The 22,573-nt window shown below is 41.3% G+C and overlaps 2 protein-coding genes across 4 annotated transcripts in view; one reads left to right on the top strand and one right to left on the bottom strand.

Annotated features, from left to right (window-relative positions):
* Window positions 1–807: 807 nt before the first annotated feature.
* On the bottom strand, window positions 808–21,906 carry tmem81 (transmembrane protein 81). Of its 2 annotated transcripts, none has more exons than XM_061766856.1 (7): window positions 21,643–21,906; window positions 12,466–12,557; window positions 12,122–12,347; window positions 11,908–12,056; window positions 8,380–8,495; window positions 8,108–8,301; window positions 808–3,158 (listed from the first exon to the last, which is right to left on the bottom strand). In XM_061766856.1, exons 3-7 carry the CDS (start codon window positions 12,329–12,331, stop codon window positions 3,030–3,032), a joined length of 798 nt encoding a protein of 265 aa, XP_061622840.1. In that variant the 5' UTR covers window positions 12,332–12,347; window positions 12,466–12,557; window positions 21,643–21,906; the 3' UTR covers window positions 808–3,029. The 2 variants fall into 2 exon arrangements, with proteins under 2 accessions (XP_061622840.1, XP_061622753.1); XM_061766769.1 differs by having other exon boundaries at window positions 12,520–12,557.
* Window positions 21,907–22,370: 464 nt separating this feature from the next.
* The window catches only part of LOC133486259 (cryptochrome-1-like), a 51,906-nt gene continuing 51,703 nt past the window's right edge, over window positions 22,371–22,573 (top strand). The window contains exon 1 of one of the 2 annotated variants that reach the window (XM_061791145.1): window positions 22,371–22,573. This exon is cut by the window's right edge and continues 4 nt beyond it. The gene's annotated coding sequence lies outside the window, so the exon portion shown is untranslated. The other variant, XM_061791139.1, reaches the window with a different exon arrangement.

Below are 22,573 nucleotides of genomic sequence, written 5' to 3'. Positions count from 1 at the left end.
TAGTGAGGAGAAGCGGTTCAGAAAATGGATGGATGGATGGATTTCATGCCCTGCGACTGACTGGCGACCAGTTCAGGGTGACGTCCGCCTTTCGCCCGAAGTCAGCTGGGATAGGCTCCAGCGCCCCGTCACCCTAACCAGGATAAGCGGTGTTGAAAATGGATGGATGGATTGGAATGATTTTGAGCCAACAATATTCACAAAGCTATAACTCATAAATTCAAGTTGGCTATAATAAAGCTTTGAAATGAGTTTTTGTAAGATCAAGCACTTAATCCAGATGTTAATCATTCTGGCTCTAGACTCCAGACCATAGTCAGGAGCACAGGGGACGTGGAACTGTGTCTAATCCTCAAAGGTGGAAGTAAGAAATACCCGGAGTTCAGGGCTAATTCCCTGTTTTCCCTCCACTGCTGGAACAACTTGACTTGTGGTAGGAGAAATAAAACATTATTAGATTCACTGCAATGCAAATGTATACTATTCTTAATCAAGTAATATATTTCAGTAATTGATTAGTAAATACCAATGTTTGCGAAATGGCACATTGCGAATAAACGATACGATTGTAGCATGTCATTTTGTCCGCAATAATAACGGCAATTTGGGTAATGTTGGGATACTGACAGTACAGTGTTGCGAGTGACAAGTGTTCTCTTGTGTTCACAAAAAAAAAAAAAAACACAAGACAAGGCACAAAATGTCTCAGAGTGGAACAGCAGCATGTAAGGCTGTGGTGATGATGATTTTATACTTTGTAGTGAAAAGCAAAACAACTTAATAGCCACTGTTGAGTGCTGGGGGTCCACAAAATGTTTTCTGTACGTCAATAAAGGTGTGTATTAGTACAAAATAAATTGTAAATAACTGCATGGGAACATCAGATAACTTGAGTGAATAACTAACATTAACGCTGGGTCAATAGAAATTCTGATTCAGAGTTGGGTAGAGTAGCCAAATAATGTACTTAAGTAAGTGTACTGTTACTTTAGAATAATATGACTCAAGAAATAGTAAGTAGTCCTCCAAATGATTACTTGAGTAAGAGGAAGAAGGTATTCAGTGAAAAAACTACTCAAGTACTGAGTCACTCGTGAGTAAGTTTAGATTTATTTTTTAAATCCGAGTACATCAAATGAAATAAAAGTAACTAAATAAAAGGAATGTCTAAATTCAGATATTGCTGGACGATATCAATTTATCAAAATCTCAATAAATAAAATCTTCGTAAAATAACAAAATTAAGGCCAATTCAGCTCCAAGAAATGGTCTTTGGTTTTCCGCTTGTTAAACAGCATAATACTGTAGGCTCACCTGGCAGATTACAAAAACAGTAATAAGGCTGCAGTGGATATAAAAAATATACACACCCCTGGTCAAATGCCAGCTCTTTGTGTCGTAAAAGAATTTTGAGCAAGATAAATTATTTTCAAACTTTTTCCACCATTGATGTGACCTAGAATTTGTACATCTCAACTGATTTGCCGGTATTTTGGTATCTTTTTGAGAGGGGAGGTGCAAATAAACAACTGAAGCAAACATGAATGTGATTGACTTTGTCATGGTCTGTATGTTGGTTTGGATTGTGTTTGGTTTCATTTCGTGTGTCCCATGTTGTTTTTCACAACCTACAACTGTATTGAGATGGTAGCTCACTACACAGGTGACAAAGCCGTGGAGGTTGCATCACAGTGGTCTGGCCTGTTTGAAATCCCAAGAGCGCTACCATGCAATAGTCATCACATTGCATGTGGCAGGGTAAACATGGCTTTGTCTTATCAAGCTCACAAATGGAAATGACATCTTGTTCCGTGTTACACCAGGAAATGAATGAATTACAGTAAATGTCATAATAATTGCACTGATCTTATTTACCTGGAGTCTTGGCATGAATTGTTGCCTCTGCTCCTCACTAAAATTTACACAAATACTGTTGCATTCAGACTTTTTGTGACTTTAGTCTTTTCAGATTGTGGTCATACATGACACTAGTGTGGTGCAGAACTCAACTCAGTGTATGTAGAGAACAGTGTATGTAGAGTGGTTGGAAGTGTGATATTGGAGTATAACTGATATCCGTAAACAACCTATGACTTTCAATGCAACCCATGATATGACTCTTTTCTACCTTTTTTACTTTAAATAAGAGCGATTAATAATGGCCAACAAATAAAAGAGTGTGAGAGACCTGATTTAATGTGAGCGAGCACTGCCATCTATTGGCTCCTGGATGAACAAACAAAATGGGTTATGTTTTTAAAACAAGACATAAAGTTGAATAGAAAAACAGGCATGTTTGTTGACCCCTTAACATTGCATTGCCAAAGAGCAAAGTTAATATAGTCAAGGACAACAAAGTCAGTGCAATTTCATGATCAATAGTTTGTAAAAATAAGAGACCTACGTGGAGAATGATCAATAGTATAGATTTGTGAAAAAAATATTAAAATGACCAAATTTTGACAGTTTTTGGTCCGACACCAGTGAAATGAAATTATATAGGTAACTATTATTGTAAAAAAAATATATATATATTCTGTGTATACTGTATTGGCGTGGACTGTTAGCTGCTAACAGGCTGCACCGTCTTGTTTACAAACGCAGAAACAGAGCCTATGTTTTCATGTGAATTAAAGCACGTGCATTTTGAGTGGCTGTTGAAAGCCCCGTAATGACCCAATGGGATATATTCCAGCCACCAGTAGCTTTAAACGGATATACTTTGTCCATATTAGAGCCGAGCAGTATAACTTTGACCCTGTGTGGTGTAGAGAAAAACAAACATTATTTAAAATGTGTGGATCCAATTCCTTGTTTTAAAACTTGTTAAAGATGCATTTTCTATAATTATCATGCTGAAAGTTTCAAATCAATTATTAAAAGCCGTAGATCATTATGCTAATCGTGCCCATGATAAGTTTTTATAAACTCTGGACCACAATTGTGCAAGAAGGAGAAAACAGAATAAAGACTTCTAACATTCATAAAAGGTTTGTGTTGATGTTGTCAATGTTGACTGGTAGGAGCTGTCAAAGCTGTGACATAGTTTCAGCGCAGTTTGTATCCTCAGGGATTTTATAAGATGCTCTGTTCTTCAACATCCTCACCACAAGGATGACCACCGCTGCCACGTTGAGAAGGCTCAGAATAGTCAGCATCTGTGTACACACATAGACACACACACACACATTCTAATTTGATTTATTCATGGTATTTATTCCTTGTATTAGATAATTGTGTCAAATTTTACAACCCCAATTCCAATGAAGTTTGGACGTTGTGTTAAACATAAATAAAAACAGAATACAATGATTTGCAAATCATGTTCGACCTATATTTAATTGAATACATTACAAAGACAAGATATTTAATGTTCAAACTGATAAACTTTATTGTTTTTAGCAAATAATCATTAACTCAGAATTACACGTTCCAAAAAAGCTGGGACAGGGTCATGTTTACCACTGTGTTACATCTCCTTTTCTATTAACGACATTCAATAAACGTTTGGAAACTGAGGACACTAATTGTTGAAGCTTTGTAGGTGGAATTCTTTCCCATTCTTGCTTGATGTACAGCTTCAGCTGTTCAACAGTCTGGGGTCTCCATTGTCGTATTTTACGCTTCATAATGCGCCACACAGGAAAGAGGACAAAAACAGGAAGAGGAACAAAAATAGAAAATTGGTGGTCACACAGACGCGGGAAGTTGCGCTCGTAACTTGTTGGCGGGCCACGCTTTTAGCTTGGTTGAGAGCGTAACCTGCGGGAATACAAGAGATTCCTCTAGTGAACCCCTCCATTTTCAACACTGCTTATCCTGGTTAGGGTCACAAGGCACTGGAGCCTATCCCAGCTGACTTCAGGCGAAAGGCAGACTACACCCTGAACTGGTTGCCAGTCAGTCATAGGGCACATATAGAGACGGACAAGCATTCGCACTCACATTAACACCATCACTGAGTGGGAACTGAACCCACGCTGCCCACACCAAACTCAGGCGAGTGTACCACTACACCATCAGTGACATGATTCCTCTAGTCGCCTGACAAATTAGAATCTTGGAAAACAAGCCACACCATGGCCTTTGCGCCGGACCAAGCCTCTTTCGTGGTCCATGGATGACCACATGGAGACAAAGAGTAAGGGGTGAGGGGACCGCCAGAGCGGGGAGGTTCCGGTAGGAACAAGAGAGAAAGGACAAAGGAAAGGGGTCTGCCTTTATAACTCGGAGTCTCGGGAGAAAAGAGGTCACGCCCCCGACTTGGATTCTGTTCTAAGTTTCTTAAGTACGCGGGTCACGCCCTAATCATGGGTGGATTCGGCGTATTTTCAAAAACGATTCCCAACTTTGATACTGTCTGAAACAGAGATTAAGTATACGAAACGAGCTTGTTTCCATCTTAGTTCTGGCATATTGAATAATATTGTTCAACACAATATTATTTCATACTTTTGGCTTAAAACACTGCTGTACAGTCGCCAGCAACATACTCATCGCTAAACCTGCAGAGATCAACACTGACACAGAAATCAAAGCGCACATTCAGTGTACTCATGCAGGCCTGTACACGTTCGTAAAGATGTGGGATTTCTCTAATTTCATTGTTCATTCTCGACACATATAAAGAGTCACAAGGGGTCCATTTTGCAATATTTTCGGTCACCATTGGGGCGTGTCCGTGTTCCATCGATGAGGAGTGACCCGTTGTTCTCACCGGATGTCTGGAGTTAGCCAATCTGCTGAGAGCATTTTGACTGCAGATCAAAAGGGGAATTGTTCTGTGGTGAACAGTCATCACTCATTCTTGTTTAAGCGTCCTGGTGAGTCAAGACAGACATTCTGCCGGCCTGTGGGCCCAATCCAAGGAATCATGGCGGTCTTGCTGAGTGGATTTAGACAAGCAGGGCAGGCCAGTCTTTTGTAGTCTTTGTGTTGAGAGTCGATATCCGTTAAAGTTGTCATTGTTTATTGGTTCTGATTGCCACTTGCCTGGTGCATGGTAACTTTGTGCTGGGTTATAAAAAAAACGCAATAAAGGATCCCACTGCAATATTGACACGTATTAGTTCCGCCTTCTGTGTCGGTGCAATATCACAATTTAAATATTTACAGTACATACTCTAGCACTGGGAGAAGTTGAAGCAGACATCCCAGCATGCGTGCCGGCATGTTGTACATACAGTGATTACCTGTCCGCCATAATATTAGCTGTACTTTGTTTCTCCATAATAATATTTTCCTGCGTGTTTTCATTTCCGTTGTGTTGTTGTACCGTAACTGTAGTTTGTGCTCTGTGTAGCAACTCCTTGGCTCATTTTCATTGTGCTGCAAGTTCATAGTTAGTGTGCTTGAGCTGATGCTTCTGTCTTACTATTCTACTGTGGAGTAACCGTATGGATGGCGGGGGAGGTTTTCAACACTCATTCCAAAAGGAGCAGCCTCAAAAGGAGGTGTTAAGACAAGGTGACAAGAGCTAAAGAATAGAACAGGAAATGACCTGAAGTGATTCACATTCATAGCATCAGACTCTAGCATCACCATGTGTTGTCAATTATTTATAATTATATAAAAATATATTTAATTAAAGTGGCACAGGCCCAAAAGATGTCATGTAAATTTGACACACCACAGAGAAGAGTAATGTTAACAAGCCTGCCAAATTTGAATGGATAAAAAAATTGCTAAGTATATAAAATCAGGCTTCAAAACTTGAATAAGGGCCACCGCTCAGCTCTCAGACTCTGTGTGCATGCTGAATGGATGTGTCAAAAGCAATCAAACATACTGAGGGGGTGATAGCTTATACAATGTAAAATCACGTTAGGAGGGTTAACTTCCAAATTGAATGGTTATTGTGGACTATAATCATATAAATAAGCACACAATTCAATTTACCCTCAATGTTGGTGACATAATCTCACAGCCGAACACGGCACCTGACGACACAGGTAGTTAGACGGTTGGCAATGCCCCATTCACTAGTATGAAGTTACCCACAAAGCCATGTTGTCTCTAGTGAAAGTTTACAAAACTATCTGTCATAAAATGCGCACTGCAGAGTCAGGTGGTGGTTTTGATGTTCACACCATCTGCGTGTGTCTTCAAAAAGTCAATCCATCGCTTGTTAAAGATGCTAAGCACAGCTCACTCACAACTGAGCAGCATAGCCAAACCAAACAACGTCACTTTGTCCTTATATAGTGGGGGAGGGAACTCGCGCTAAAAAAGTATGCGCCCCAGCACATGAGGGCTGTGTTTTAGGCCCGCCCACAAGATCAGGAACATTTCAACGGTGACAAAGATGCTAAAGCTATATTTCAACAATTCAGCACTATATTGTTATAAGTCTTCGCATAATTCAGCCCTATGGGGGGCGCAAGCCAGTGCAAACTATAGGCCGGTCCCAAGCCACATAATAAATAAATGCAGATGGTTGCATCAAGAAGGGCATCTGGCTTAAAACTTAAAACAAAAATGAGCATTCCTCTAAAGAATTGCATACCGGATTGGTCGTGGCCCGGGTCAACAACGTCCGACCGTTAACCTGGAGGGCGCCGGTGGAAATTCAGCTACTGTGGGTCGAAGACGAAGGAGAGGTGGAAAGCGGGTTCTTCGGCAGAAAGAGAAAAGGAAAGCACAGAGCCTAGAATTGAATGTTGGGACTATGACAGGAAAATCTCAGGAGTTGGTTGACATGATGATTAGGAAAAAGGTTGATATATTGTGTGTCCAGGAGACCAGGTGGAAAGGCAGTCAGGCTAGAAGTTTAGGGGAAGTGACGAAACGGGTCCAAGCAGGTTGGAACGGGCGGAGGAAGGTGTCAGGTGTGTTATGTGACAGAAGAGTCTGTGCTAGGATGAAGGGCAAAGTTTATAAAACAGTGGTGAGGCCAGCCATGATGGACGGATTAGAGACAGTGGCACTGAGGAGACAACAGGAAGCAGAGCTGGAGGTGGCGCAAATGAAGATGTTGAGGTTAGCTCTCGGAGTAACCAGTTGGACAAAATTAGAAATGAGCTCATCAGAGGGACAGCCAAGGTTCGATGTTTTGGAGACAAAGTTAGAGAAAGCAGACTTCAATGGTTTGGACACGTCCAGAGGAGAAACAGTGAGTATATTGGTAGAAGGATGATGAGGATGGAGCTGCCAGAGGAAGACCAAAGAGAAGGTTGATGGATGTCGTGAGGGAAGACATGATGGCAGTTGGTGTTCGAGAGGAGGATGCAGGTGATAGGATTACATGGAAAAGGATGACACGCTGTGGCGACCCCGAACGGGACAAGCCGAAAGGAAATAAGATGGTTACAATTCTTTGCATATGTTTTCAGCACTTATCTTCAAACATATTTAATACATTCAGAAACAAAACACGGATTTCTGCTTCTTAGTGCCACTTTAAGATTTACTGTTTTGTTTTTACACTTTAATAGTCAGTGGTTAACTTCCTTTTCCACTTGTATGACAGTTGAGAATGTTCAAAAATAAGGTGTGAGAGACCACCTTCAAGTTGCATCTTAGTTACTTATCGCTAAAGTTGAGAAGGGGGTCCTTGGTTTATGAGGGTCCCAACTTACGATGTTTCGTCGTTATGAATGGTTTGCCGTGAGCTTATTTGGGCCACTTACAGTGTGCAAGCCACCCGCTGGTAAGGACTTTGTTTGTACTGTTTTTCATTTGATTGTCATATAATTATTTACTTTATTTTCATTCAAATATATACTGTAAATCTGACTTTACTACTGTGTTAGCATAAATTAGAGATAAGAGAATTTGGATATGTCGGTGTCATAGGAACGGAACGCCGTCGTAAACAGTGGATGCCCTGTAACGGTTAACTTCTCTGCTGCACATTTGCTTGACAGTTATGAATGTTACTATGTTCTGTCAGCTCCTATTAGCCAACAGGTGCAAATCGAATTTAACTTCACTCACGGGCCTGTTGCCGACAATGGTGGTGCTACCCTCAGGGTATGTGCTCATACTTATTGTTTGGTACACTGAACATTTGGCTTACCAACCACTTAACAAAAATAAATAAATCATATAAAGATGCTACCGCCACTTGTCATAATCCCAAACCATTTGTTGTTAAAATGGACCTTACGATATAAAGCCAGAGGATCCGGGTGTCATGCTGGATTGACACAATGTGCTTCTTCCAGTGCCAAGGTGACTCCCACACACTCTGAGCGTGGTTGTAGTCCAGATTCAGGACTCCTCTTGGCAGCACTCGGACCCCCCAGTAAACCGTTTTCAACCTTCTGAAATTGGCATCCAGCACGTCACAGCGGTATGTTCCTGGTGGATACAAAAGCAAATTGTAGGGGTGTTCTGATGTAATCTCAAGAGGTTTGAGGGTATTGACACCCCGTTCACCTGCATGTTCCTCCTTGACCGGGTCCAGAATGACCAGGTCAACCTGCGGACTCTCCCAGCGAGCGAAGAGCGAGTCATCAGAGCTGATCACCCCTGGGGCGCGGTGCCATGACACCCTGAGGTGAGAAGAACACAACAAGCAGTGTGGCATTATTGATAATCTCAGAAATCATTTTAATATGGCTCTCTTTAACACGCTCAATTCCATAGCACCTTTAAGAATAAAATCGACTACGAAGAAACCTGCACCCTGGTTCACATACAGGTTGAGACCCAAGCACTAAAGCAATCATGAAGGAAGCTTAAACGGGCCATATTTTATCAAACCAACGTTTCTACTATTTGGGATGTGATATTGGCTCTATGGTGCCACAGTAAAAATGTGAAATATGAATTCACGCACTCCTGAGTTTCAGACGTTTTTCTGCCAAGAAGCCTGAAATCAGGTCATTCGAATTTCTCAAACCTATCGACGTCACTAGCGAAGATCGCCACCTTCCTCTCCGCTGCCGAGCCAGCGCTGTCAACATAATGATCACGTGTGCTTGCACAAGTAGTGAGGGTTGAATCTTCTACGCTGAGGCTACCAATCAATGGAAAGGGGGCGCTCTTAGCTAAATATGGACAAAGTGGATACAAAACTGGGTCAAACAGAAGTAGCCGTCAGAGGGGCTTATTCTGGACACTCATACTGTATGCAATCACATGCAAAATCTGTTAAGAGTAAATACTGTACAATAAATAATGAAATTGGTAAAGTGGAACATGCCATTATTGACAAGTTTGGCAAGACAGATTTTGAAAGTTCTCTCTCTGAGCCGCTTATCCTCACGAGGGTCGCGGGAGTGCTGGAGCCTATCCCAGCTATCTTCGGGCAGGAGGTGGAGTACACCCTGAACCGGTTTACAGTCAATCGCAGGGCACTTAGAAACAAACAACCATTCGCACTCACATTCACACCTATGGACAATTCTGAGTCTTCAATCAACCTACCATGCATGTTTTTTTGGGGATGTGGGAGGAAATCGCAGTGCCCGGAGAAAACCCACCCAGGCACGGGGAGAACATGCAAACTCCACACAGGTGGGGCCAGGTTTGAACCCCGGTCCTCAGAACTGTGAGGCAGACGCTCTAACCAGTCGTCCACCGTGCCGATTTTAAAAGTTGTTAAAATTAATTTAAATCAAGTCATATGTGAAATCTAATTATTGTAGTTATTCAGAGAGAATGTTACTTTATTTACTTAATGGAAAAGGAATTGTAGAAATGTATAATGTACTTTTTTCAGGTTGCTCAGGGTTGCGTCAAGTATTGTAAACACCAAATAAATCAAGTAATAAAAATTGTACCACTGATCCGTAAGCTGAGTTAATAAAGCCTGTGATAGTTCATTACCTATTATTGATGAATGTGTAGCAGAAAATCATAAAAGTGAAGGTTTATTTTTCAAGAATTTTGAATCCTAAATGTCCTCCAATTCTGGAATGACCCTTGTAGAAATCAATTCATTGAATGCATTACTATTATTATTATTATTATTAAATCCAGGTCCTGGCCAGTGAACCACTAGAGGTTGGGGGGGAAACAATCGTCGGAGGGGATGTAAATCAATGCACCCTGTGACGTCACCCTGCGGGATTATATGTGCCACTTTTAAACAGTATGCGATCACACTTCCATTGAAGAGGATTGAAGTCGGCTGTCAGATGTCCCGCTTTACTGTAAATGGTCTGGGGGTATACTGATCCACTAAAGTACCAAAACCAGGTCTACCCCGCCTCCTCGCAAAGTAGGCTGACAGACAGTTCCGCGGACATGTGGGGTGGATCAGACAAATTTAATTCAGAAATGTGTAAACAGCGGACAACGAATCCTCTGAATCATTGTAGGAAGCAATTCATTGAACGCATCCCACTGGCCAGCACGCAGCTATGGGGTTAGGGGTACATAAACGAATGGGGATAGATTCATGAGGTCCGCTGACTCTCAGTATTTAAGTCGCCCCACGGGTATCACCAGCTCATTCTGTATTTAATCACATTTCGCTCTCTCGTGCATGTGAGGAACTGAATGAATGAAGCCACTTTGATTGGTGACGAATAACGTCGGCTGCTATTGGCTGGCAACCAGTTGAGGGTGTACCCCGCCTCCTGGGACGAAGATAGCTGGGATGGGCTGCAGCACTCCCGCGACCTTCGTGAGGAGAAGCGGCTCAGAAAATGGATGGATGGATGGAATAAAGTCGGTTGTGTCTATGCCGCAGACAGTCTCCTTTGTTAAATAAGCGTCTGCGAGATTACATCAGCCCGTTCTAACACGCCCCCTCGCAGAGAACACCATGCCAGATTTGCGCTAGGCAGGAAAATAGAGCCCCAAGACCTCTGAGATACTTTTGTAACCTAAAGTTTATATATAAAGACCTGACCTCAACCCGATTGAGATGCTGCGGCAATGGTCTCTAGAGAGTTACAGGTATTCACATCAGACATCCCAGGAATCTTGCTGAACTGCAAGAGTTTGGTAACGAGGAATGGTCCAAAATTCATTGTGATCGTTTGATCGTGTACATCTGATCTGCAACTACAGCAAACATTTGGTTGAGGTTATTGCTGCCAAAGGAGGCAGTTTTTACTTTTTCCTCTCTGTCCTGTGAATGTTTACATATTATTTTCAATAAAACTATGAAAACATAGCTGTTTTTGTGGTATTAGTTTAAGCAGACGCTTTTTATCCTTGTGATTTAAATGAAGATCAGACCACATTTTATGATCAATTTATGTAAAAATTTAAGAAATTCCAAAGGGTTCACACACTTTTTCTTCGTACTGTACATTGTTTGGTTACATTCACAAATTGAGTACTGTAAATATGGTACTGTACATTACAGGCATGTCCATCATTAAATAGGCAAAATTATTGCCGGTGGCCATCAGGGGAGTAATGTGGAGGAGTCAGCCAAATAGAGCGTATGTAACATTTACAGTAATATTTATACTTTTCATGTTCATCGTTTTATATCGTATATGAGTCACTTAAATGACAGTATATTGGAATTGGGCACTTGGACCTGGAGTGTAAATCCAGTTTGAGAGGTGACGAAGTCCACGGTAGCTTAAAGGTACATTGATTTTCTTTTCTTCCAAAAGGTGGCACTGTGTACTGATTGGACCTTTGACCTCAGCTATCTTAGGCTATTTTGATTTACATATCCCTCAAAATTAACAAGATTCTTGCCGAGACTTGTGACCTAAAAAACTGTTTTCAGTCCTCATCTCCAGTGTTTTCGATCCTTTCTAGAGCCAAGGTAAATATTTTACATTAGAAAATCTCAAGTCTTAGTCTGTTGTATAATGGCAACAGATGGAGTCACAGGTCATTTGCACCTCATGCCACTTTGTGACCTGTCACTATACTTTGCTGGCATATATTACATTTTTTTTCAAACCAATTCAGTGAAATTGGATAATTCCCCATGCACACCTAATGATCTCTCACGACACACTAACGTTGTTGGGAATCACTGCTCACCTCCACAAGAGCTTATTCACCAGCTTTTTGTTGTTCTCCACCAGACAGTTGAGCTCCAGCCTCTCGCCTGTTGTCATGGTGACTGTCTTTAGTCCACACTGCCACGACTCTCGACACCTCACTTCCACATCGTGACACTGTTCCAATTCCTAGAAGACAGGCACACAGTAAAGCTTGGCTCTGGAGCATTGTCGCTGGATTGGCAGTGTGGTACCTCGTCCCCTTGGGGAAACGCTTCATGTTTCTCCTCCAGTGCCTTCTGGCCATCTTTCAGCTTGCAAACCGTTTGCACCTTGACGCCCATGCCGCACGTGACGCTGCAGGGCGTGCTGTTGATGACCACCTGCACCTGCACCTCCTCCGTGTCAGCGGAGCTAAGATGGAGGTGGTGGAGGAGCAAGAGAAGAGCCAGCATTTGATCCATTGCTCTGAGGAATCTCCTGGATTTCAATGAAAATGCATGTATCAACCGTGCCAATTTTGTGTTCGTGTTGACAGAAGTGCACAAGACAATGAAAAAGTTACAATTTGTTTTGTCAGTTACAAAATATAGGATACCCGTTCGTTACTCGTGATCTCAATCAGTCAGTCGTCATCTCAACTTGACTTTACCTCTCTTTATTGACGTCTTCCTTACGTCCTGTCCGCATCTGCGGAGGTTGAAAAAAGTACCGCGTGTAAGGAGTAGAAAGTGCAGATGTCTCTTTTGAAATGTAGGAAGTCAAAAGTAATTTTTTTTTTTTTTTAAAGTCGCCAGAAAAAGAAATAACTCACGAATAGTACAAATACGCGTCAAATCTACTTAAGTAACGTACTTCGTTACCTCCCACCACTGCTCTCGACACTTGGTCCAAGTTACGCTGCGTGCACGGAGACAGTGACGTACAAAGAACCCCCAAAGACGCTCAACTGAGTGCATGTGACGTTCACCCTTACGTTTACTTGAAAATGCTCGCGTCTGACCGAAATGTAGATCAATAAAGACAAAGCAGTTCCTAATACTTTTTTTTTTTTTTTTTTTTTTTACACACACCAAATTGTTATTAACATCAAGCATCTTTTTTCGCCTTGCTCGTTGTAATGCTGCTGTGCTTTATTATATTGTAGTATCATGGTTTGATACTATCTATGAGCTATCGGCTTCATCTAATTACAGTGCTGTAGTTATTACATTGACCAGCAGTGTGTCGTCTGTCCAGCAGGTGTCAGACAAACACATGAGACGAACCTCCAAGTCAATACTGTATATAATATATGTGAGTAGTAAAGTAATAGTTCAGTGTTTTTACAATTCAAATTTTTCAGTTCCTGCGATTGGCTGGCGACCAGACCAGACCAGTCCAAGGTGTAACCCGCCTCTTGAGATAGGCTTCGGCTTGGTTTAAAAATGAACAGATGGATAGATTTTTAAAAGTCACTTATAATATCATCTAATTCAAAACAGAAGTGTTGTCAAGGTACTCGAGATATGAAGCTGGTCAACCCTAGAAAACAAGAAGGAAGGAATGAAACCTCAAACGGACCCGAGAGAATCGGTGCGGGGCGGCCATTTGCCTCGACCAGTTGGGTTGAGATAGGTTGACAGAGGAGTGGGACATAAGCAAGAGAGAGCACGAGAGACAGATAGGATTGAGGGATTGCAGCAAGGCAAAGAAGCAGTGTGGACTGTTTTAAGTGTACTGTATATTAGCAATAATAATGCTGTGGTAATTAGCAGTATTAATGGTGTTTGTAGACTACAAGTAATTTATTTTATAAATTGTCGCAGATGTACTGTGAAGGCTTTGCCTTTGTTGGCTGCACTTCTGGAAGCACAGGTACTTACTACTGACAAAAGGGAAAAGTCAATGTAATAGCAGTGTTTTGGGCTGTGGCACACGAAGCAGGGCCACCAACTGTCATTCTAGTGTAAAAATAAATGAACCATCGTTTACCGTTAAAACTCGCTTCCTGCCATTGACTGGCAGTTACTACTAATAGTATCAAACGGGGAAGGCCGGCATTCAATGAGTCAACTTTAACGATAAAGGTGGTTTGGCTCACAGTTGCGCCTCACGCATCTCGTATTATACTATTCTTAGTGTCCCACAATCATAAAAAGAAGTGAACCACTGTTCATGTAAAGCATAAAAACAATAAATCAGTCTGGCTTAACTTTGTCGACAAAGTAACACCATGTATGGTTACCCTGGAGTCTTCCTGCTTTGAATGTGAGTCTGACTAAGGCATATATACTTCCTGTATATAAATGTCTCTTCTCGTGTTCTCTTAACACCCTTGTTGAGGCTGCTCATTCTTCTGAACCGAGCATTTTATGTCTCATCTGAAAATGTCACTTTTAATGATTGACTGGGAAACAATGATAGTCTGTGATGACAGTTAATTGTGCATGGATGTAAGGACAAATGGAGAGAGTGAACTTATGGCAAGGCTTCTTACCATTTAAAAAGTAAGTGACTATCAAGAATTGACATTATGGATATGAACAGCTTTCTGCCTATATTGACACTTTGAATCGTGGGAATTTTCATTCAAGCTACCTGTAACGGTAATTGTGAACAGTCAAAATGACTGGACAAAACTGAATTACATATATCTACAACGTCATTTTGCCCAAGACAAATGATGTCACTTTTGTGTATCGGATTTCTCATTACAGATACCAACTATTCAGCCACTAGTATCTGCTAGCGAATTAGAGATATCTGAAACAGAATTGTAGATACAGTATCTGTAACTCTAGTTTGAGATACTGTATCTACAATTGGATTCTGACTAGTCATAATTCCAACTACAAACATTTACAACTTAATTTTGTCTATTTAAAACTTGACTTAAGAACGGGGACAGGTAGATATCATGAATTGGGGCGAGTTAAAGATATCTTGAACTGGAATTATGACGAGTCAGAATCCAATTGTAGATACAGTAGCTCAAAGTGGAGTTACAGATATTTACGTGTGTAGCGGACATGCAGGCCGCAACTTTGAGGCGTCACAGAGACTCGCGACCACCTGAGTACGTACTCCCACTCCTCCACGCTGCCCTGCTGTGAGACGGCGACTAGGACAGGGCCTGGTGCATGTCAAGTGGACCTTAACCTAATTAACCTTCCTGTCAAATCTTGATTCCTGTCTTCAAAAGACCCCTTCCCGGACCAAATGGTTGGGGAAGACTATGTGGTTAATATCCACCGATGCGCGTGAGGCTCCACCCACTGGCGTTGAGAGGAACTGCAAGCGCCAGAACTTGTGGACGTGCCTCTGATGTTTGTTAACAGAAGATAAAATGTCTGTTTTTATATCTTGCAAACTCTGTAGAAATATTCCAAATATATGCCTTGGTGTCTGTGTCCCCATTCTCACTTCGACAGGTCAGTGTCTTGCTCAAAGACACCACAGCCGTGAGTCCGGGGGATGTTGGCAGAGGGTCCAGTTGGGGTCTTGAAACTAGGTCCCCCACGGTGGCAGGCGATGATCTTAACCATTGGTTCACGGCTGCCCACAGTAAACGTGAGCCGGGATCGAAAGGACATGGCTTCCCAGCCTAAACGTGGGGCTCCGCTAAGCGCTACTACGAAGGTACCGGGTCCGCTCCCAGCCAAGCGTGATCGCTCTGAAATTGCCAGCGAGCCACGAAAAAGGCAGGAAGAGAGACGTCCGGTTCTCCCAAGAAGGCGTGACGACCAGCCATTTTTCTTCTCCCGCCTCTCTTGTTCCCTTTGTTTGTATTTTTCTACATCTTTTCCATCTGCAACCAAATCTGTCAACTTGCTTCAGGAGCCGCTTCCAAAGGAAGACCACCCCCAAAGACCAGCTGATCAGCGTTCGTGAGTCGACACTGCAATCCTTACTATGATGTACAACATCAGTGCGTAATAATTGTGGGGAAATTACTAGCTTCGTACGAAATCCCAACTTTGCCTTCTCTCGCTCTGACTCAACGCATTAAACGCTCACACGCTCATTTAGTTTAGCCCATCGACCACACACAATGTCCTCTTTTGCATTTTCGTACGCCTTATTTTCTTTCTTTCGTTTATCCTTAGTTTTACTTTCTTGCTGTAGCTTGTAGTTGTAGTTGTGTATTTCATTAAATGCACCATAAAATTCCACTCGTGGTCGTATTTTGTGTGTGTTCTGAATTTAAGTAAACCTCTGTAATCTAGGACTCAAACTGTCGTAGAATGTAGCAACCTCCAGATTCTGAGACTGATTTAAAAGGTTTGTCGTCATTTTGCCTAAAGTTAAACTTGAAAAACTTGACGTGGTGCCCTTTGAGACATTAGTTTGATTTTAACAATCAAATCGAATTTTACGATAAACTGGAAGTAACGCAAACGTCGCTCCCGGCTTATTACTTTATCCTAAATTAATTACAATTCTTATTTCATACATAATCGCTACACATGCATTACATACATACAGATATCTGCAAATGAGCTGTAGATATCTGTAATGACAAACCCCATACACATGAATGTCAAATGTGACCGAGGCAAAACGACGTTGCAACTTGCAGATATCTGAAATGCTAAATGTGGGTAGGAAGAATGTAGTTACGGATATCTCAAATGTTCTTTTTGTCTCGGGAAAACTGAATTACTGATATCTGCAACAGATAAGGCTTGACATATGAACTTCTACAATAGAGGGGCAATTAGCTGTTTGGGGATGTGTGATGTCAGCTGCTCCCCTTACCACTCTTCTCCACCGCCACTGGTGGAAACAAGACCTGACCAAAAAGGCAACCTTGCCATGGTAACCAGTCCATCCTCTGCATGCTGCTGGTCAACAAGGTGACTGAGTGCATGTACAGTAATTGTTGAATTATGCACATTTAACTGGATGACTTTATACTGACTAATCAACAAGCTGCCCCTGAGGTTCACAAGAGTGCTTGGTTGGTGGGACATTGATGTTTAAAGGTCTTGAACAAAATCATCCAGCCAAAGCTGAGTAAATGAGGAAATAGTTTTGCTTCCTTTGATCCAGAAGGGATTGTGGATTCAGAATAAAATTGCCCAAATTTTAGCTTTTAAAATCTACATACAGTATGCACAACAAATAGCAACCTGATCTAATGACATTTGACAGCGCGCAAAGTGTGTGAACATGATTAGAGCTCCTCCAGACATACTGTAAATTTCATTTGCAACCAAATAAGAATTGATTGTGATATCAGATTTGATCTTTTTGTTTGTTTTTTAAACATTTTTTCCCCAGAAATTTTGATGATCCTTTTGTGAAGTAATCATCATGTAACATACAGTATGTATAATGCGCACCATTGAGTTTTGAATTTTTTTTTGTTATACATGACAAATTACGGTAACTGCGCAAGCATGAATTAGGATTGGCAGTCCATTTTGCAAAGAGCATCATCCATTTTCTGAGCCGCTTCTCCTCACTAGGGTCGCGGGCGTGCTGGAGCCTATCCCAGCTGTCATCGGGCTGGAGGCGGGGTACACCCTGAACTGGTTGCCAGCCAATCGCAGGGCACATAGAAACAAACAACCATTCGCACTCACAGTCATGCCTACGGGCAATTTAGAGTCTCCAATTAATGCATGTTTTTGGGATGAGGGAGGAAACCGGAGTGCCCGGAGAAAACCCACGCAGGCACGGGGAGAACATGCAAACTCCACACAGGCGGGGCCGGGGATTGAACCCGGGTCCTCAGAACTGTGAGGCTGACGCTCTAACCAGTCTTCCACCGTGCCGCCCAAAGAGCATCACTCTGTTTAGAAGCTAATGGACTGTCTTCTTGAAGTTTTCTGAATAGTTTTCTGTTGTCAGGGGGACCAGTACATCTCAGAAGGTTTGGTCAAGAATCAGCACCCATACTCAGGATTCACTGTTTGTCAAAGAGTTGGCAGGAGCTAGAGTATTTGGGATAACCTTGGCTAACAGCAGTCTGACATGGAAGGTGTTTCCCACCACTAACACCTTCAGATGGCCTCTGACTCCATATAAATTGCAGTCACTTAAAGATAGGTGGATCCTATACACCTGCTGACTACTGTATTATTTCAGCCTTCTCCAGTCCAAAATACTTCTCCATTGGCTTGAAATATTACTACTCATACTGTAGTTGTAAGGAGACAGTTCCCCTCACACACTTAGTAATGTCAGTCTTAACACCCTCATACATTTAAAGATTTTTTTTGTGGCATTGTCATTACAACTGTCACCATCTAGGGCTGACTGTTGTGCACAAGGATGGACGAAGTCAAATTGTGAGTTTTAATGAAATTAGCAAAGTGACAAGATTTCCCCAAAATTACAGTCTGTCAAAATGCCACTTCAACATGAGTACTATGCACCAAAAAATTTGAAAATCTGATGATTGGTCCTGGAGAAATTTATTTTGTGTGTGTGTGTTGGGGAAGAAATTGACTTTTTGGCAAATGTTTTTGTATGGAAAATCTGGTAAAATAAAAATAAAAAATTCAAATTAGAATAAAACTGTATAACTTACTTATTTCTCAACATATCTTCTCAACAATTTGTTTGTGTCTTCTAATTGGGATTTATTTATTATATGAGCTAGTATTTATTAAGGCACAAATATTTTTTTTGCGTTAAGCCGATTCTCCTAAAAATGGGATGAAAAGGATTTTTTCATTAGATCTATTTTATAATCATTTCTCTTAAAATTCATCGATTGATTGAATAGTAACACAATAAAATACATATACATTTAGCAATGTTTTGTTTATTTCCATAATTAGTTATTGAAGTTAAGTTTACTTAATTCTAAGTTATTACATTTTAAAATGACAATTAATTATTTTATTTGTAAAATACACCATTTTACATTTGTATTCATTATTTACCAGTACTCATTTTTAATTTAATTAAATCATGGGTAACCAATAACAGGCGGCACGGTGGAAGACTGGTTAGAGCGTCAGCCTCACAGTTCTGAGGACCCGGGTTCAATCCCCGGCCCCGCCTGTGTGCACTTTGCATGTTCTCCCCGTGCCTGCGTGGGTTTTCTCCGGGCACTCCGGTTTCCACCCACATCCCAAAAACATGCATTAATTGAAGACTCTAAATTGCCCGTAGGCATGACTGTGAGTGCGAATGGTTGTTTGTTATCTGTGCCCTGCGATTGGCTGGCAACCAGTTCAGGGTGTACTCCGCCTCCTGCCCGATGACAGCTGGGATAGGCTCCAGCACGCCCGCGACCCTAGTGAGGAGAAGCGGCTCAGAAAATGGATGGATGGATGGATAAACAATAACATTTACAATGGGAATTACCAATTTCATTTTTATTTGCATTATTCATTTATCTAATTGAACAAATGGTTAATACATTTATTGGAAATAAAATACAACATTTTTTAAAGAACACAATATTATTGTATTATGAGAGTAAATTATTTTTTTATACACTAATTATTTCTTTTGACCTCATCTGCAAATGACCATTTAAAAAACCCAATGTAACCCTTGAGAACAAACTTTTGCTCCCCAATGCATTCGATTTGGATGTCATTTTGGCTTCCAAAAATGGGACACGTCATGCATATCCCATATGCATTTAATAGTCAACACATTTTTATATAATATAATTTTAATTACATGTTTTTGTCACTGACTGGTTAGAGCGTCAGCCTCACAGTTCTGAGGACCCGGGTTCAATCCCTGGTCCCGCCTGTGTGGAGTTTGCATGTTCTCCCCGTGCCTGTGTGGCTTTTCTCCGGGCACTCCGGTTTCCTCCCACATCCCAAAAACCTGCATTAATTGGAGACTCTAAATTGCCCGTAGGTGTGGATGTGAGTGCGAATGGTTGTTTGTTTGTATGTGCCCTGCAATTGGCTAGCAACCAGTTCAGGGTGTACCCCGCCTCCTGCGCGATGACAGCTGGGATAGGCTCCAGCATGCCCGCTGAGGAGAAGTGAGGAGAAGCGGCTCAGAAAATGGATGGATGGATGTTTTTGTCATTGATTTGTTGACCCAAATGTAACAGTTTGTATAAATATACAGTAAATTAAAAAAAGAAACATTTGGTTTGTAGTCAGTCAACAGAAAGACATTTTGTGTAGGAGAGGTGATGGGATATGGATGACGTGTCCCATCCACGCCATATTTGGAAGGCAAAATTGCATCCAATTAGACTCCATGAAACATCAAATATGTTCAGATGAATGATTTCTATATCAATCACTTGCACTCCTGTGGAACTATAGTATATTTCTTTCTGCATTGCAGTTAACATACTTTAACTGCGACAAGAGACTTTTCTCATCAGCGGACACATAATGGCATGAAATTTGACTGACTTTATTTTAGGCTTTACATGATCAGGAGTTTTGGGGCCGATCACCGATCAGCGAGTTTAATAAAAACGATCACCGATCCGATCACAAGATGGAGCAATGTATCTATTTAAATAACTTTTTCATTTTCTGTATACGTATACTTGTCTACTGTATAGTGAGTGTCTTCCAAAGTATTCTCTAGAATTTTAGATAAACCAACATGACAGAAATAATGGCTGCAAACTTACTGTAATTAAATTACTTTATTGTAATTAAATTACATCACACACACCGAAACTTTAGAGCAAGATTCAACAGAACGCCGGGGTGTTTACGTACAACAGTTAGTGCTAGCACTAGCTTGCTTGGCTGCATAACGTTTTGTTGGCTGTTTGCGAGCCGCATCCTATTAAAAGTATGTGACCATACCTCAAGCAATCCTTGAATGAACATCCTCTCCCGAGCACCGGTGACATTCCTCATTTTATTCTTGTTCGCGATCCGTTGTTGTTGCCATGGTAACGAGTGTATCTTGTTGCATTTGAGTTGACAAGATAAAGCCCAGTGATCGTAAAAGACGGGATACGGTGCTATCGGAATACAAGATTTTATTGCAGTAGTCTGACATAGTGAAATCGTGAAAGAGCAAATTTGTTTTGTAGTCTGATCCAGGGATTACGTGTTGTTTGTCTCAGACGTGTTGTCTGTCCCACACCGCCAACGTTTTTTTTTTAAATAACTTTATTGGTGGTCAGATATTTACAGTACTACCTTAAAAGACATGCGACAAGGCTAAAAACAAACTCGCTTTTGGATTCAAATATATTGTACACGATGGCAACGTGGAGTAAATGTCTTTTGTGGAATTATGACATTATTATTATGTCATTATGAATTATGACTTTAAAGCCGATGGGCCGATCAGCATAACGTGCTAATTATCGGCCAATACCGATCAAGCCGATCAGATCGGTGTGAAGTCTACTTTATTTTGGGGCGAGGGCTAACTTTTTTTTAACCTAGCACTCTTTGTGTGTTTGTCTTGATTGAACCCCGGTCCTCAGAACTGTGAGGCAGACGCTCTAACCAGTCGCTCGCCGTGCCGCTACTGGGCAACTACTTGATCCCTAATTTGTTCATTTTACATTGATGAAAAATAAACTGTCAAACTATTATCATCATAAAACATATACAGTGGCGCCTTCAGAGTGAGATGCCCCAATAGTTGTCCAATTGGGAGATTAGGGAAAATCTTTCCAGAAAAATAGCTAAAAATTCAAACACAATTTGAGAGTTCAAACTATCATGTCAGCAAATCTCAGTGGGTATCACAAGTGTTTTTCTGCTCAATAAGAGAATACATATAATTAAATACCATTTACATCCACGAAAATATTTTTACCCAGCAGATGCCATATTGACCATACAATTAATTAAACAGTAAATGCGTAAAAAAAAAAACTTACTTCTAATGACCTATTTGTGTTCTTATCCTCCCGGAAGATATACATTTAAGTCATTCCAGCATAGTAGCAGTTTTACATATAAAACGCTCTGCAAACATCTCCCTGTTCCCTCTCAATTAGTTTAAGGCGTCTTCAAATGGTAGTCGTTTTATTTTAGTCTTCATTTTACAGTGGTTAACTTCTCTTATTACTAATGGTATTGTAACATGAATGTTTAGTTATCTTCGGAAACAACCAGTTTTGTAAACTTCCGGATTTCTACGCCGCTCAAACCTGACCCAGTGTGTGACGAAACCCTGCACACCGACCAATAGGAAGACAGAATTGAAGCGTTGCTGCGTTGACGTTGGGGAAGGGCTGGTGCTGCATTCAATTGCTGTCGAATATTAGGGAATCACAGACGCTGAACGCGGAACGACGGCAACTAATTAAGATATTTTGATTGAAATCTCACAATTTTAAACAATATACGCATATATATTGTGTCTGCATACAATATACCCTAGTTTTGCAATTACGCGATGGACGCGTTCTAGATTGTAATCCTAATTCCTTAAATTCCAAAGAATATAAAATTGTCAATACAAGCCGTTGTCATTGTTTTGAAAGCGACATAATTGCACTATTTGTGCCATGTTATCATACATTTTGCCACTGTGGACCTCGATGGCTTATTTGTTTTGTTCGCGAACTGTCTGCGGTCCAAAGAGGTCACGAGAACAGTGAACGCCGCAAGAAAGGAGGCTATATGGAGTCGGCGCATGTTCACTGAGGCCAACTCTTATGAAATCGGCGACCGAGGGGGAGTTTTTCACACTAGCGGTCGGTTCTACTGTATGACTTCACGCATCCAGCTGGCGCCCCGCACGTTCACGCACAGGAAGGAAGAATGATCCTTTCGTGACATAAATATCATCTCCGGGCGCCAACG

Source organism: Phyllopteryx taeniolatus, chromosome 1, assembly GCF_024500385.1.
Source record: "Phyllopteryx taeniolatus isolate TA_2022b chromosome 1, UOR_Ptae_1.2, whole genome shotgun sequence".
Classification (NCBI taxonomy): Eukaryota; Metazoa; Chordata; class Actinopteri; order Syngnathiformes; family Syngnathidae; genus Phyllopteryx; species Phyllopteryx taeniolatus.
Note: the sequence above shows the minus strand (reverse complement) of the source record. Positions and strands in the feature narration are given on the sequence as shown.